Consider the following 16,067-nt stretch of genomic DNA (forward strand, 5'->3'; position numbering starts at 1 on the left):
TGTGTTAGATGAAAAGAAATTTAATTAGTTTAACTAGAGGGGTAGAACAGGGATACATGCAAATAAATTTTGTGTGAATTTCAGCAATGCATTTGATAAAGTCTCCAGACGCATGCTTCTTGACAAAATGGAACAATATGAAGTGGGTAGGAAATAAAACAACACATGTTTAGCAACTAATTAAAAAATTATAGCCAAAGGCAATTGATAACAATGTAGAGGGAAGTCTCCAGTGATGTGCTGTAGATCTTTGTTTTGGGATTCAGTCTATATGAGATTTTATTTTATTTTTTCCAAAAAATAGATGAAGTCAGGCCTGGCCTTGTGGTATGGCAGATAAAGCCAACACCTGAGATGCCAGCATCTTATGTGAGCTCTGGTTCAAGTCCCAGCTGCTCCACTTCCCATCCAGCTCCCTGATAATGTGCTTGGGAAAGCAGAAGGTGACTCAAATGTTGGGGCCCTGCCACCCATGTGGTAGACCTGAAGAAGCTCCTGGCTCCTGGCTTTGGTGTGGCACAGCACTGGCTGTTGCAGCCATTTGGGGAGTGAACCAGCAGATGGAAGACGTCTCTTTCTGTCACTCCCCACCCCTAACTCTGTAAATCTGTCAAATAAATGAATCCTTAAAAAATAAATGAAGTTACAGAAAGCAGACATGAAATTCAAAATTGAATAGAAACATCAAGAGATCTATACACTCTATGATAAAAGCAGGACCCAAAGACACCCCTCCCCTTCATTTCTAATATCAACTGGATTGATGGTTGGATACTTTACTTCAGTAAAGTATTTGTGGGTTGAAGACAGGACTTCTCCTAGGGAGCACAGAATTGGGGGTTAGTAATCACAGGCAGAGCAATCAGAACGGAGTGGTAGAGTAGGTGAATAGGAGGAGACATGGGTTTCCTGAAAGATATCAACTGGAATTCCTAGAAGCACATTGGGAAACAGGTTCAGGTAGGGCAGCGAGGCTGGTTTCTGAAGCTGCCTTCCTTTAGTAGTGGGTTTCTTATTGTTCTTTGCCTTGGGGAGAACTGGATCAGGAAATAGGAGACACTGAACCCAACGTTCAGGAGCCTCAGTAAAGAAATATGAGAAAGTCCAGGGAAGGGGCTGACTGCTCTGACCTAATGAATAAAACAAAACAAACAACCAAAAAAAAATATAAACCAGATGGCACAAAGGTAGCATGAGGAAATGTCACCTAGAAGCAGTGCATGCATAAGATAATCGGGGACTTTAGACACCAGTAAGTTTAAGGTAAGTTAGTAGAGTGATATGTGTTTTATTGGAGAGAATAATGGTACAGTGATTAAGGGCATGGACTATGGTGAGATAAACTTGATGGTGTTTTAGCAGTTCATCAAGTGTCCAACCAGAGGCTGAGTTTCTCTTCTCTCCTTCCCATAGGTTCCCCATCTTTCCCAGTGGTAATCTTCCGACTGGGATATGGCACTGGGGAGATATGAAGACTTTCCTAGAGATACGTGAGCAGAGATGAAGTTGAGAAAATCAGTTCCCAGAGTCTCAGCTTCTATGAGAGATTTCCCTGGGCGTGTTCCTATGACAGACACATCATTCCCATTTTCTTTCCCACTCTTTGGTAGTGATAGTCCTTCTCCAGCTTTGCAAACTAAAATCACACCTTTGACCCAAGCCACTGGTACATAGCATTCAAGACAAATTTATGCCAAATAAAAGTCAATTTAAAATATTGTTGACAGTGTTAAGGCATTTGACACAGTAGTTAATGCACTGCTTGGGACACCTGTATCGCACATTACAGTCTCTGGGTTCTAGTCCCCACTCAGCCGCTGACCCTAGCTTCTTGCTAATGCACATCCTGAGAGAAAACAGGTGGTGGCTCAAGTTGTTGGGTCCCTGCCACCCCTGCGGAAGACTTGGATTGTGTTCCTGGCTTCTGGGAATTTGGGGTATGAACCAGCCGATGGAAGAACTCTTTGCCTGTCTCATTCACTCTCTGTCTGTCTCTCAACATGAATGTATGAAATTACACAAAAATTGTGACTGAAATGTTCATTTTTTTAAATCAAGCTACTATTAAGCATTCACCTGCCCATTAACACATAGATTAATATTCAGCAAAAATCCACTGTGTATGCTTAATAATTGTTTATTTTTAAGATTTATTTTATTTATTTGAAAGACAGAGGAGTTACAGAGAGAAATAGAGCCAGAGAGAGAGAGAGAGAGAGGTCTTCCATCCGCTGGTTCACTCCCCAAATGACCACAATGGCCAGAGCTGAGCTGATCTGAAGCCAGGAGCCAGGAGCTTCTTCCAGGTCTCCCACACGGGTGCAGGGGCCCAAGGACTGGGACCATCTTCCACTGCTTCCCCAGGCCATAACAGAGAGCAGGATTGGAAAAGGAGCGGCCGGGACATGAACTGGTGCCTGTATGGCATGCCAGCGCTGTAGGCTGGGGCTTTAACCCGCTGCACCACAGCACCGGCCCCTAATAATTATTTATTAAAAGCTGCATATATATTTAGATTATTTGGTTATTGTTGGATATACTTGTTAGTAACTGTAAATAAAATTCAACCTAAAGGATTGTAAAGAGCACTTAGAGCCTTATAGTCACAGGAAATTGTTTTTAAAAATTGAATTTAAGTCCACAGAGATACAGTTGTCACACACAACTACGATTGAGTGGTTAATAAAAGTCTTTATAACATAAATATATATTACACTAGGAGAAAACCCTTTGGGGAAGTGGAATGGAAATGGAACTAAAAGATAAAATAGCATAAACTTCTATTATTATAGATGAGCTTGTTTGTATATTTTCAAAGTGGGTGATAGTAGGTATGGTATTGCTATAATATTTATATTCCACTGGATACATTCAGAAGAGTAATGTAACACATTTTAAATGTCAATATTTACAATGCCTCAGGAGTAGAAAACAGATGTCACCTTTAAAATGTGTAAGGGGATGTTCAGTTTTCCAAACTATTCAGAACGACCTGAAGACCACCACTGTAAGGAGATTTTCTTGGCGCCCTCCTCCTTGACTTGGCAGAAGTGGAAGGAAAGCTGCTTTCTCTTGAAAAGTGCAGGGCGGGGCAGGGCGGGGCAGGGTGGGGGGAGAGTACTTAGCAAGCCTATTTTTCTTCTTAGGAGCTGTTATCACAATTCCTGCTGTACCAGGAAAGATCCCACCCACCACCTTGTTCTGTGCCTTAGAAAATATGTTCCCACCTCAGTTTTGTGTTGATCCCATAGAGTGCCAGGGAAATAGAGTTTTTTTTTTTTTTATTTTGAAAGAAGAAGAAAATCAAGTTAAGATAAGCAAAGTAAGTTAAAGTCACAAAGCCATTAGGTATCAGAGCTGGGATTCAAATATGAATTTTTTGTTTCTCTCCTCATTATCATGTTCCCTCTACTCAGCAAAGGGTTTTGCAATTGGGTAGAGAGAATGGAAAGGAAGAAGAAGATTATGGTATATGGAGTGCTCACAGAGAAGGCTGGCAGCTTAACTCGACTAACATATGGAATCACCCCTGAACTTCCACTGTCTTCAAGGTTTCATCAAAACCAGAATCATACTGTTGCCCAGAAGCATCTGTCTATTGGATGTGCATTGGACACACCCAGATGGCTACTACATATCTGCTCATTCATACAAATTGTAGCCCACAGCCTCCATGCAATCATATGTCAAGGTGAAAAACAAGAACCTAACATATAAACTTTGGGGGCCACATTCAAACCGTAGCATTGACAACACTTTTCATGTAATTCCACCCTAATTATTTTTACCATCTATTTTATTCAGACTGAAAGAACAAATTTTTAGAGGTTTTTCAAAAACAGTTTGAGATCAAAATTTCATTTAGGACTTGAAGAAAATAAAGCATCAAAGGTTGTAACAAGGGGCTAGTGTTGTGACATAGCAGGTAAAGCTGCCACGTGTGGTGCCAGCATCCCATATGGGCACCTGTTTGAGTCTCAGCTACTCCAGTTCTGATCCAGCTCCCTGCTAATGCACCTGGGAAAGCAGTGGAAGAAGGCCCAAGTCCTTGGGCCCCTGCACCCACATGGGAGACCCAGAAGAAGCTCTTGGCTCCTGGCTTCAGTCTGGCCTAGCCCTGGCAACTGCAGCCCATTGGGAAGTGAACCAGTGGATGGAAGATCTCTCTCTCTCTCTCTCTCTGTCTCTCCCTCTTTCTTTCTCTCTCTCTAACTGTGCATTTAAAATAAATAATATAAATCCTTTTTAAAAGAGGGTTGTAACAAATGTCAAAGGTTTGAATATTTGGCTAAACAAGATCATGGGTCACTCTGAAACAATGCATGGTTATCTATTTAACCAAAGGAACAAAATAATATTTTAAAAATAAATATAGGAAGTAACATGAGTATAAGACTTCGACTCTTTCAAAAGTGCACACTCTGCTTTCTTAAATAATCAAAGATACGATAAAACATAAAACACAGGAAATTATTCTGATAAAGCTCAGAATCTGTTTCTTGGGCCGATTACTCAAAAGATAGAGAGAGACTTAATCTCCAAATGTAGCACTATGCAGAGATGGCATACTTAAGAGATGATTAGGACGTGAAGAGTTAGTTTTTGTGCGAGAGAGTCAGGAATCGAGAGTGGACTTGCTATTCATGTATATTTTTTCATAACATGCATTTTCATTCTCTTTTTGAGGACCCCTTGGAGGTATGAATTTCAAAAGCATTTCCCACCAAAATAAACTTATCTTTGCATTCCATTTTCCGTAAGACTTTACTTATTTGAAAGGCAGAGAGATAGAGAAAGAGCCATCTCCTATTTGCTGTTTCACTTTTCAAATGCCTACAGTTGCTGGGGATGTTCCACAGCTAAAATCATGAGCCCAGAACTCCACCCAGGTCTCTGATGTAGCTCGTATGGACTCAATTAGCTGAACCATCACTGCTCCCTCCTAGAATCTGCATCAGCAGGAAACTGGAGATAGAAATTGGAACCAGGTATCAAACCGAAGCACTCTAATATGGGGTGTATCTTAACTTGCATCTTATTTGCTAGGCTAAACACTTGCCACTTCCACAAATATTTTAAATATCCACATACTACTACTCCTGCTATTATGGCTTTGTGCCAAAAATTTACTTAATATCTGCCATTCTAGCAAATTTCTAAGTTTATGGTACAATATTTTTAGCAGTGGGCACTATGCTGTATAGTAGATGTCTAAGGACTTATTCATCTTCAAATTCCTTAATAAAATGTGGTCAATTACCATCTTGATATATCTATGTAAATACAGAGATCAGCTTCATTTCATAAACAAGAATAGTCTTATCTTGTTAAAATTTCATCAAAAGAGGGCTAAAGGTAGAGATGAATTATTATGTTTCACTAAAAATCTTCAGCATACCCTGATGGTTATTGGGTTCCTGTGCTACTCAGTGACTTTGAGCTATTTTTCATTTCTTTGCTACATGGTTTTGTTACCTACCTGTAGACTGGACTGAATTCTGCTATCTTACATCTTCTATCAGTCTTCACCCATTTTCAATTTTTCCAGTTTCCTTCCAGTTTTGCCTACAACCCTCCAGATTAACATTTGCATTTTTCTCCCACCCTCCTGACTTGGTGTCACTGCTAACTAAAATCTGCTTAGATGCTTGTTATATTCTAGGTTATCTTGTAGCTACCTTTTCTCCCAGCGTATCTGAGGAAGCCCTGCAAGCTGAAGCTGAATCATTTGATACAAACTGCAAAGGACTCACCACCACAGCAACCTACACATGGGCTACTTTTGCAGTGCCTGTAGCTGCTACTATGTGAGCCCCGCAGGAAGTTCATCGAACTCCCACATCTTCCATGCCCTGCTCCAGGAAATTGCTCTGACTGCGGACAATCTTGCTGAAGACTTTCTGATGTTTGCGTCAGTGCTGAAAGCACTTAAAGAGAAAACCAGGGAATCCATCAGATTATCCTTGCCATCCTCAGTTCACCATTTAAAGATGTTTCCAGGCCAAAAATCTAGAAATCTTGCTTCCTTCTAGACTTAACCTGAATTTGTAATCTCTCTAATCATCAACCTTTGTTTATCTTCTTATTTTCATAGAAATTAAGGGGGCAAAGCCGCCACCTGTAGTGCTGGCATCTCATATGGACGTAGGTTCGAGACCCGGCTGTTCCATTTCCAATCCAGCTCTCTGCTATGGCCTGGGAAAGCAGTAGAAGATGGCCCCAGTGCTTGGGCCCCTGTACCCGTGTGGGAGAACAGGAAGAAGCTCCTAGCTCCTGGCTTCGGATCAGTGCAGCTCTGGCCATTGTGGCCAACTGGGAAGTGAACCAGCGAATGGAAGACCTTTCTCTCTCTCTCGCTCTCTCCCTCTCTCTCTCTCTGCCTCTGCCTCTCTCTCTGTGTAACTCTGACTTTCAAGTAAAATACATAAATCTTTTTTTAAAAAAGAAATCTCCTATTAAATGCTTGATTGCATGCAATGTCCAACAAACATCCTGTACTACCACAAAGACTTAGCTGAAACAGTCCTTCAACAATGGGAAGCCGGACTCTGTGAGCTACCCTTCCTTAATTGTTCAGTAGGAACCTGGTTTCCTTTGAAAAGGGACTGATAAAGAAGTCCTTCACATGACCCTCAGCTTAAATAAACCTGAGACAGATTTTTTTCATGACTTTAGGCCTGACCTCCTTTTTCTTAGAGTATTTACTTCAGAAACCTTTGTGTTTCAAATTATTTCCCTCCCTGTGTGTGAGATACAAATCTTCTCCCAGGCTCTTGTCAATTTCAGACTCAGAGGAATATCTTTCTTAAGGACCTGGGAGCCATCTCTTTGAAATACAATCCTTAGGGAAGATAGTGCCCCTGTCTGTCAGTCTTCATAAGAGGGTAGATATCTCACTTTGATAAGCTCCAGTTGGCCAAGACCAATGACTTAAACACATCAACTAATGTCTCCTCTGACATCATTCAGTACTGTTTGACTAACTCATCCCAGCACTTAGAAGATCTCCTGCTTTTTATTTCAGCAGAAGTGAATGCAAGCTCTCTACTGCAAAAGTTCTGAATGAAGGCTTTCTTCCTACATTGTCCAGTTCCATTTTCTTTGATAAGAATGAGCACACACAAAGAAAAGGATTTTGATATTCAGTAACTTTAATAGTCACTCACAACAGTTGTGCTCTTTGGTAGTATTCAGTGTGGGGTTGACAACACAGGCATTTATGTGTCTTACCTGTTAAGGTACAGCTATCAGTGTATCGTATTGTGTTTATTTATAGACCACAGAAGGAAACTCAATATTGAAGGAAGAGGGAAAAAATAACCCCAAACAGACCAGGCATTCAGTCTAGTGGTTACGTCTCCATCATCCCACTTCAGAATTCCTGATTTTGATACACAGCTCTGGCTCCTAATTCCAGCTTTCTGCTGATGCAGAGCCTGGGAGATGACAATGACAGCTCAAGGAATTGGATTCTTGTAACCAATATGGGAGACTTGGATTGAGTTCCCAGCCTGGCCTAACCCAGCCATTGTGGACATTTGGGGAGTCAAACAAGGGGATGGAATCTCGCTCTTTTTTTTTGTCTCTCAAATAAAAAGAGAATGTGACAGGTGGGCAGTAAAGTGTAGAAGTTAAGATGCTACTTGGTACAGTCACATCCTGTAACACAGTACCTAGGTTCCAGAACCAGTTCTGGTGCTGATTCTGGCTTCCTGCTTATATGCGCACTAGAGAGCATCATATGATGATTCAAGGAATTGGGTCCCTGTGACCTACATAGGAAACCCAGATTGAGTTCTGGGCTCTGGGTTTCAGCCTGATCCAGACCTTGTTGTTCTGGCCATTTGGAGAGTGAACCAGTGTCTGTCTGTCTGTCTCTCTCTCTTTAATAATTAATAAAATTAAAATTTTAAAAATCATTATTATGAAAGTATTTCATTTAGTAAACTTTAACATAAAATTATGCATTTCCCCCACCCCTCATCATATTGTAATAAAAAGTTTGGAAAGTAGTAGTTAGCAGTTTTGTGTCAGATAAATAGCATACCTCTAGCTCATTAGTGAAAGCACTCATTAAAGATTAAAACCATAGGATCTTTTATAGACATTCTAAACTGGTCCCTGGATCTTAGCATTCAATTATCATTTTTGAGATCTGAAATCAACATATTTTATGTCTAAATTGAGACTACATTTGAAAATCAAAATTCAAAGGCATGCCTTCTAGTGGGCTGACTGATGGGAAAGGGCTGTGATTACGCCTAATTTTCACCCTCTACATCACGATCTCATTGATTATGTTTCTCAGCTTGCTAAGGGTTCTGTAAGGTGATTTTCAAGATGAATATTGCTATTTGCAGGATTTCCTGAATAGGAATATTTCAGGAGTAAATTGCACAAACCCAAGCGATGTGCAGTCAATTTTCACTCCAGCATAAACAATGTATTAGAACAGAGCCCTTAAGGCTTTGTTAAAAAATATATTTTGGTTTCATTACACAGCTAGCTGCGCTTCATCCATAAGCATAAAGTGCCAAGCAGGCAAAGCTGAGGTTCACGGAAGGTATTGCATACTTTCTCTAACAGGTGCTCAGAGTTCAACTAGAGTAAACAGATGACCCCAATGGCAAATCCTCTGGCCCTTTGTTTCAGAAGTAGCCATGGCCCCCATAGCCAGATGGTTTCTTTAGATTTAGGAAATGATACCAGGGACCTGACTGCTTGTATATCTACTTTCTTTGCATTAGCTCACTCCTAAGATTTTTTTTGGTCTTTTTACAAAAATTTTATTTACTTAGTTATAAGTATTTGAGAGACAGAAAGAATGAGAGACAGACAGACAGATTATCCATCTGCTGATTCACTCCTCAAATGCCCAGAACAGCTGAGGTTGGGTTGGGTCAAAGCCAGGAGCCAGGAACTCTGAATAGATTTCCCATGAGGATGGCAGGACCCCAGATAATTGAACCATCACCTGCTGCCTGGCAAGCCACATACTATCAGAAGCTGGAATTAGGAGAGGAGCTAGAACTCAAACTCTGGCACTCCAACATGAGATGCAGGCTAACGTAACCATAGCACCAAATGCTTGTCCTCTACAATTTTTTAAAGGCAATTTCTTCCTCTGTGTTAAAATAAATGGGCATGTTGGCTGGCGCCGCAGCTCACTAGGCTAATCCTACGCCTTGCGGCGCCGGCACACCGGGTTCTAGTCCCGGTCAGGGCGCTGGATTCTGTCCCGGTTGCCCCTCTTCCAGGCCAGCTCTCTGCTGTGGCCAGGGAGTGCAGTGGAGGATGGCCCAGGTGCTTGGGCCCTGCACCCCATGGGAGACCAGGATAAGTACCTGGCTCCTGCCATCGGATCAGCATGGTGTGCCGGCCACAGCGCGCTGGCCGCAGCGGCCATTGGAGGGTGAATCAACGGCAAAGGAAGACCTTTCTCTCTGTCTCTCTCTCTCACTGTCCACTCTGCCTGTCAAAAAATAAAAAATAAATAAATAAATAAATAAATGGGCATGTCTTCCAAACCACTTAAAAACTTTAGTTTTGGTTTTCAGTAGTTTAAGTCTAAGCATAGCAAAAATTTATTCTCCATCTTTGTTTAACTTTAAGCAGAGAGTGACAAAGGCTATAAATGCTAAAATCTCATATCATAAAAAACAAAAACCTCCGTGTAATCTTGGTAAATCACTTATTATACTGCAATTAGATAGAAGTTAGACAAAGATGGATAAATCACGTGTTAATAAGTTATTCACAAAGGTCGCTATTTCCTGATTACAAAAGGGTTAGAGGGTTATTGAGAGAAACTCTCTCTCTCTCTCTCTCTCTCTCTCTCTCTATATATATATATATATATATATATTAGTTCGCGTTCTTTGTTGTAGATATAATTACAAGTAGAAGGAAAGGACTAAAAGAATATTCTTCAAATCTGTACTCTCAAGATGCAAAAGAACACGCACAGAGGACTGAAGCCAAGGCGTTTTCTGCAGGGGAAAAAGCAGCTGCTTCTCCCCACAGTGATTTATATCAAGCTTCAGGAGGCAAGCACCAGGACTTTCTGAAACAACAGCCAGGGTGAGCTGGGTGACCTGTAGCTTTCATAAAGAAAAGTGATTAACACACCGAGAGTGGCTTTCTTGCCAAATTGCAGGGACCTGTTGGGCAGAAACTTATGGGCCACAACAACTCAATGTGGGTCTTCAGTGTTTGAGAACCATTCTGGGCAGCAAAAACTGGGACTAGAGTCACATTGGTTGAGTCAACAAGATTCACTGTGTCAAGAGATTTTTTTTTTAAGCTTTGCTCTTAAACCTCTTTCATGGTGACAGCTAGCACTGAGTATGCTTTTCATTATTTTAATGAAGAGGGACATTCAAAGCAAACATTCTATTTAAAAGTAGAGAAATGTACTTTTACCTGTGGGTTACAAGAACCCATTTCTGGTTGAGATAAAGAGCTTATGTTGTTTCCTGTTTGTAATACTGAATCAAGTACTTATAAAGAATACACTAGATCCAAGATGATTGAGAACTGGCTGGGGTTATTGTGTATTGGACCAAGTAATGGTACTTTCTTGTTGGGACTGTTTATTGAATAACGAAAAGTTAGTACTGATGAAGTGCAGCTGCACTGGTCAATGGGTGCTAGTCAAATATCGGAGGACACTAGGTACTAGCTAGGTGGAAAAATGAAGAGATCCTAGAACTGATAGTTCTCTGATTTGCTGACACTGAAACAAACAAAGAATATATCTAAAGAAGACAGAAAAACATAGAGGTATGGCATGAAATACCATATGATTTGGAGTGACTGGTACATAAGGGGAAGTTCTTGATAGAGCTAGAGGATAGACAGGTAAACTCCAGGGTGAGAGGGCTTTACAATATTTACTGAGGAGCCTATGTATTATTTTGTAGGCACCCAATCTGCTAGACAACTTAATTTTAGATAAGGTATCTACAAATATAAGGATACTTTAAAATATTCATGGAAAAATGAAATGAAAATATAAGTTTTAGGAAGGGCATTTGGCCCAGTGGATAAGACTGATTAAGATGCTCACATCCCACATTGGACTATGTGGGTTTTATGAGTTTCTCTGATTCTTGACTCCAGTTTCCTGCCAATGTGGACCCTGAGGAGCAGCACTGGTGACTTAAGTAATTAGGTCCTTGTCACTCAGGTAGGACACCCAGATTGAGTTCCCAGCTCCTGGCTTCAACACCTTGTATGGGCCACTGCAAGCATTTAGGAAGTGAACCAGCAGATAGGAACTCTATCCATTTCTGCCTCTCTACCTCTCAAATACAAAAGAGTTCATTGTGGTGAAAAAAATTTTTAAATTTTGTTCATAATATGTACTTTCCATGGAAGTCCCCCTCCTGCATATTCAGCACAATTAAAGTAGGGATGGAATATGGAGCATAGTAATAAATATGATGCAGGAAATCTAGTGATTTGAATGTAATGAAGACATTAGTTCTAGCACATTCTAGAAGAAAAAAAGGACAATTCTAGCCAAATAATAATAGTTATTATCACTATAAAAATAATGATGCTGGTGACAAAGATTATTTGCTTGGCCAAGCTAAAGTCAGGTTTCTAAACATTCTCCTAGGTGTATGTGTTGCATGTCCTTGTAAAAACCAGTTTTAACAAAGTTTCTAACTCCCTACCCTTGATACCTGATTGTGCCAGGTTCTTCATCCTCTACCATGCACCAGGTGATGTGTGATTCCCCCACCTTTTCTCTGGCAAGAATCCTATTAGATTGGTTTAGCTAGAATGTCCTTACCCTTGATGTTTCCACTTAGTCATTTTCAATCCACTGATCCCCACACTGATCCTTGCCTATAAATTCCCACTTGCCCAAACTGTAGTTGAATTTGAGCCCAATATCACCTTCACCTCAACTTCAAGACCCCATTGAAGTGATCCCTATACCTCTGTAATGGTTCCAGATAAAGTCTGCCTAATTATGATTTAAAAGGCAATGTTTTAACCTTAATAATACAAAATAATGTTAATGATTTCAAAACTTAATTCAGTGGTATGTCCATTCTTTTAGAAAACATCATTTAAAGCAAAGGGTCCTGACCTTGATGTCAAATGGTCCTGTTTGATTTGGTTGGTTATAAATTTCCAACTGATTCCTGATAGGAGTCAGCCACAGAAGCAGATGATTTAACTGCTCTTCCAGCTGCCCAAGCTCTTTCACATGAGCCACGATTTCCTCTTGCTTCTCAGGCAAAGCTTTAGAAACCTGGAAAGAAAGTCATAGCATTTAAAAAGATAAATTATTTCTATGACTTAAAAAAGAAATAAAGCTTTTAAAAAGTTATTTGTCTTAAATGTTTTACAAGTGTACTGATTTTAATATTTAAGAGCAGGATATTGCTTATTTATATGTGTTACATATTAGTATTTAAGTAATATGTTAGGAATCATTAACACCATCCAAAAATTGTTAGCTCTAAAGACATCAATGCCTTTGTGAAATTCAAAAATATACTTACGCAAATTCATACCCAACTCCAAGTGATAAAAGTAAAGGAGTACATTCTTCACTTACCCGCTCACTTACTAAATATAATGCTGTGTTGTATATTATATGCCAGACACACTTCCTTTGCAGTTATAAAAATGAACAAGCCAAGTTATTTAGCATTAGTACCAGATATATAATCTAGCACTTGTAAATTCCAAATGAGTGATTTAAATTCACAGGGCATCATAAAATTAAAAGGAAACCAAACCATAATTTTTGTTTGTATAGCAATCATTTCTTTCACTATACTTGCTTCCAGCTTTCTTTTATGTTAAGGAAAATTGTACAAGGAAATCCTCCTTTTCTGTAGAAGGGAAATTGGTGAGCCAAGCATTTTTGTGAGCAATAGTTTACAAGCCATAGTGTAACTAAACCAGAAGAAGATGATTGTGAAGAAAAGTAAAAAGAACATCTGGATTAGAGTAGTATATAACAAATAATTGTAGGTTTAAAAAAAAAAAACTATGAGAGAGAGAGATGTATTATCTGTTGGTTTACTTCTCAAGTGCCTGGCAACAACCATACTGGACCAGGGCCAAAGCCAGGTACAAGGAATAGAATCCAGGTCTCCAACATGGGTGACACAAACCCAATTACTTGAGTCATCACTGCTGCCTCCCAGGATCCACACTGGCATGATGTTTGAGCCAGGAGCTGGAGCTTAGAATTGAACCCAGGCACACTGATGTGGGATGTGGACATCTTAACCTCTAGGTCGCAGCTCATTCCTATAGGTTATTTTTACCATGGGTTTAATATATAGCAAGTATCATGCTTGGAAGTGTCATACTTATTGTCAGATTTAATCCATCCAATGACTATAATATAGGTACTATTATTCCAATTTTGTATATAGATGATGATATTGGAGTTGAGAAACATTAAATAGCCTGGGAAGTAGTGTGATATGGTATTAAATATTGTAGGATTGAGGGTTAGGTCATTGGATTCAATAAGATAAAAACTCTGAGATATGCTCAATTTAATTATAAAAGCCAGACAGTGAAGGAAGGGAGGAAGGGATAAGGAAAGTTAGTAAGTAAACAATTACCGGTTAAACCAACAAAACACTGTTCCACAATTCTGAATGTATGTTAAAATCTTGACTGTAAAATCCTTGGTAGATGACATCCCAGTCTGAACTATTAACTTCAAACCATCCAAAAGTAAAACTACTCCACTGCTCTCCTATCTCCAAGCTTTGTCCATGTCAGGTAATCCCACCCTTCTTAGTTAATACCAGTGTAAGTTCATAAGTCCACTTTCAGTAAGTAATCCTTCCTGTCCCCCAATTTTTGTTACACAAACTCTCTTGGCTCTTAGGTCTGGCAGACATTTTCCCAACCTCTACACAAACCTGCAGCTGGTTGTTACAGAACTTGTCCCAGGATCTGCAACTTTGCTGGCTAGCATCTGTAATGGTTCAACAAATGCTTAGTTTCAGAGAACTATCCACTTTAAGAATTTTGGTTTAACAGTTTTAAATCCTGGTTCCAGCTCTAGCCTAATGTTCTAACCATGTTTTCTCTAACTCTCAGTGCCTCCTCTTATAGACTGGGAACAACAGCAGCACCTGCTTCACATATCTACTGAAAGGATTAAATAATTTGAAAATGGCTTAAAGAAATAGTCTGCATAATAGTGAATGATGATAAAGTTGTGAAGTGTAAGCAGGTATTTCTCGAGTGTCAATAAGGAGCCAGGATAAACAAGAATAAAGCACTTTTCTTCAGTATATCAAGGACTAATACTGAGGGGGAGGCATTTGGCATAATGGTTAAGATGCAGATGCCACTGAAGTGTCTGGGTTCTCGTCCTGACTCCACTTCCTTTCTATCGTCCTGTAATGCACACCTTGTGAGGCAGCAGGTTATGGCTTAAGTGCTTGGGTCCTTACAACCCATATGGGAGAGTCAGGTTGAGTTCTGGGCTCCTGGCTTCAGCTTGGCCTGATTTGTGCTGTTGCAAGCATTTGGAGAATGAACTAGGGGATCAAAGATCTTTTTCTATGTTGGCCTTTTCAAGTAAGCAACAAAAAACTAATACCCAGGAACAAAGAATGTAAACTCATAATGATGATTCTTCAATGACATTAATAGTAATAAGATTTTAACAATATAAATGTAACATTTCATTTTAGTATAAATAAAATAGCATGATACATTATATAATGATACTATTATGACATTATGAATTATAAGAGAGCTTTGTCAAAGCAAACTAGACAAGCATACTAATATGTTAATGTGTCTTCTAAACAATGTCACATACTTTGCAACAACTCCTGTAGATCCTTCTCTAAAGATATCACTAATGATTATCGTTTCTATTTCTACTCACGATTCATGGGATGAAAAAAGAGACACATTCATGAACAAAATAATCAATTAATTTGTAGGGAAAGGAATTTTAATAAGATCTCATTACATGCTAACAATTTATACTTTGAAGTGTTCTGTACATATACATTGTACAAAATGAATATGAATGCATGAGTAAGGGGTTAACAAGTAGCGTGGGCTGATGCAGGATAGCCTGGGGCTGAATTCAGGCTCCCACAGCAGTGTGTTCTTGGAAACACTAACATTAAGAAGAACAGCAAGCGTTAGGCCTACCTTTGTTGTGTGGAACTACACCTCAACTCGGGGAACTGTGATTAGGAATACAAGCTTTGGACCTATGTGACCAAAATGATGTAAAAGACAAATGGGAAATAGAGTTGATGACTCTTATTTGAGGTGATCTGTACATGGCTCTCAGGGAACAGGAGAAGCATAGCGTTCAAGTAGTATGGAATAGTTGGCCATGAATAATGACACTGTATCTACTCCGCCTCACCTGTGTCCTGCTATAAAGCTGAGTAAACATAATATTAAATGTGTTAGGCTTATAATTGTCTTATAGCTAAAACTCATAACTATGTTTGAAGTGCTGAACTGTTTGTGTGTGTGTGTGTGTGTGTGTGAGAGAGAGAGAGAGAGACATAAGCGATATCACAAATGCAATTCTATCTCTGCAATACATAATCTTATAACACCCTAAACTTAGTTCTTTTCCCCAGCACTTTAAAGCGAGGTAACTAAACATTTTATTTTTATTGTATCATTTTCTACTCACAAGTACATGTAAAAAGCATTTTACAGCTTCGGCTAACAGCATCTAAGAGCCTTTAGATTCTGAAGCTCCTGGAGATAATAGCCATCATATTTCCCTAAAATATCTAAAATTGAGCTATGAACTCCTTTTTATCTGATCATGAAATAGTTCTCGTTTCATTGAGGAGTCATATGTAAGCACAGCAATCTGTACGGCATTTAACTGAGGTTGTTGGTTTCATTGTAATCCTCCCAAACTATCAATTCCTGGTTATAGACGTAAAACAAATCCTGCCAGAAAATGGTGCGATGGCTGGCATGCTGACATGATGGCTTACGACAAGACTACCTTTACGGCTTAGTTACTATGTCACATTAGACATATCCTCATCCACCTTGTGCTTCTCCCCATCAGAGCA

General features: G+C 39.6%; 1 protein-coding gene across 17 annotated transcripts in view; it reads right to left on the reverse strand.

Annotated features, from left to right (window-relative positions):
• Positions 1-16,067, reverse strand: part of DMD (dystrophin) — a 2,248,405-nt gene that overhangs the window by 764,618 nt on the left and 1,467,720 nt on the right. For all 17 annotated transcript variants that reach the window (XM_070067426.1, XM_051827673.2, XM_051827679.2 and 14 more), the window contains one exon: positions 12,104-12,268. In XM_070067426.1, coding sequence (XP_069923527.1) covers positions 12,104-12,268 — 165 coding nt within the window. The remainder of the gene's footprint in view (positions 1-12,103; positions 12,269-16,067) is intronic.

Source organism: Oryctolagus cuniculus, chromosome X, assembly GCF_964237555.1.
Source record: "Oryctolagus cuniculus chromosome X, mOryCun1.1, whole genome shotgun sequence".
NCBI classification, from domain to species: Eukaryota; Metazoa; Chordata; class Mammalia; order Lagomorpha; family Leporidae; genus Oryctolagus; species Oryctolagus cuniculus.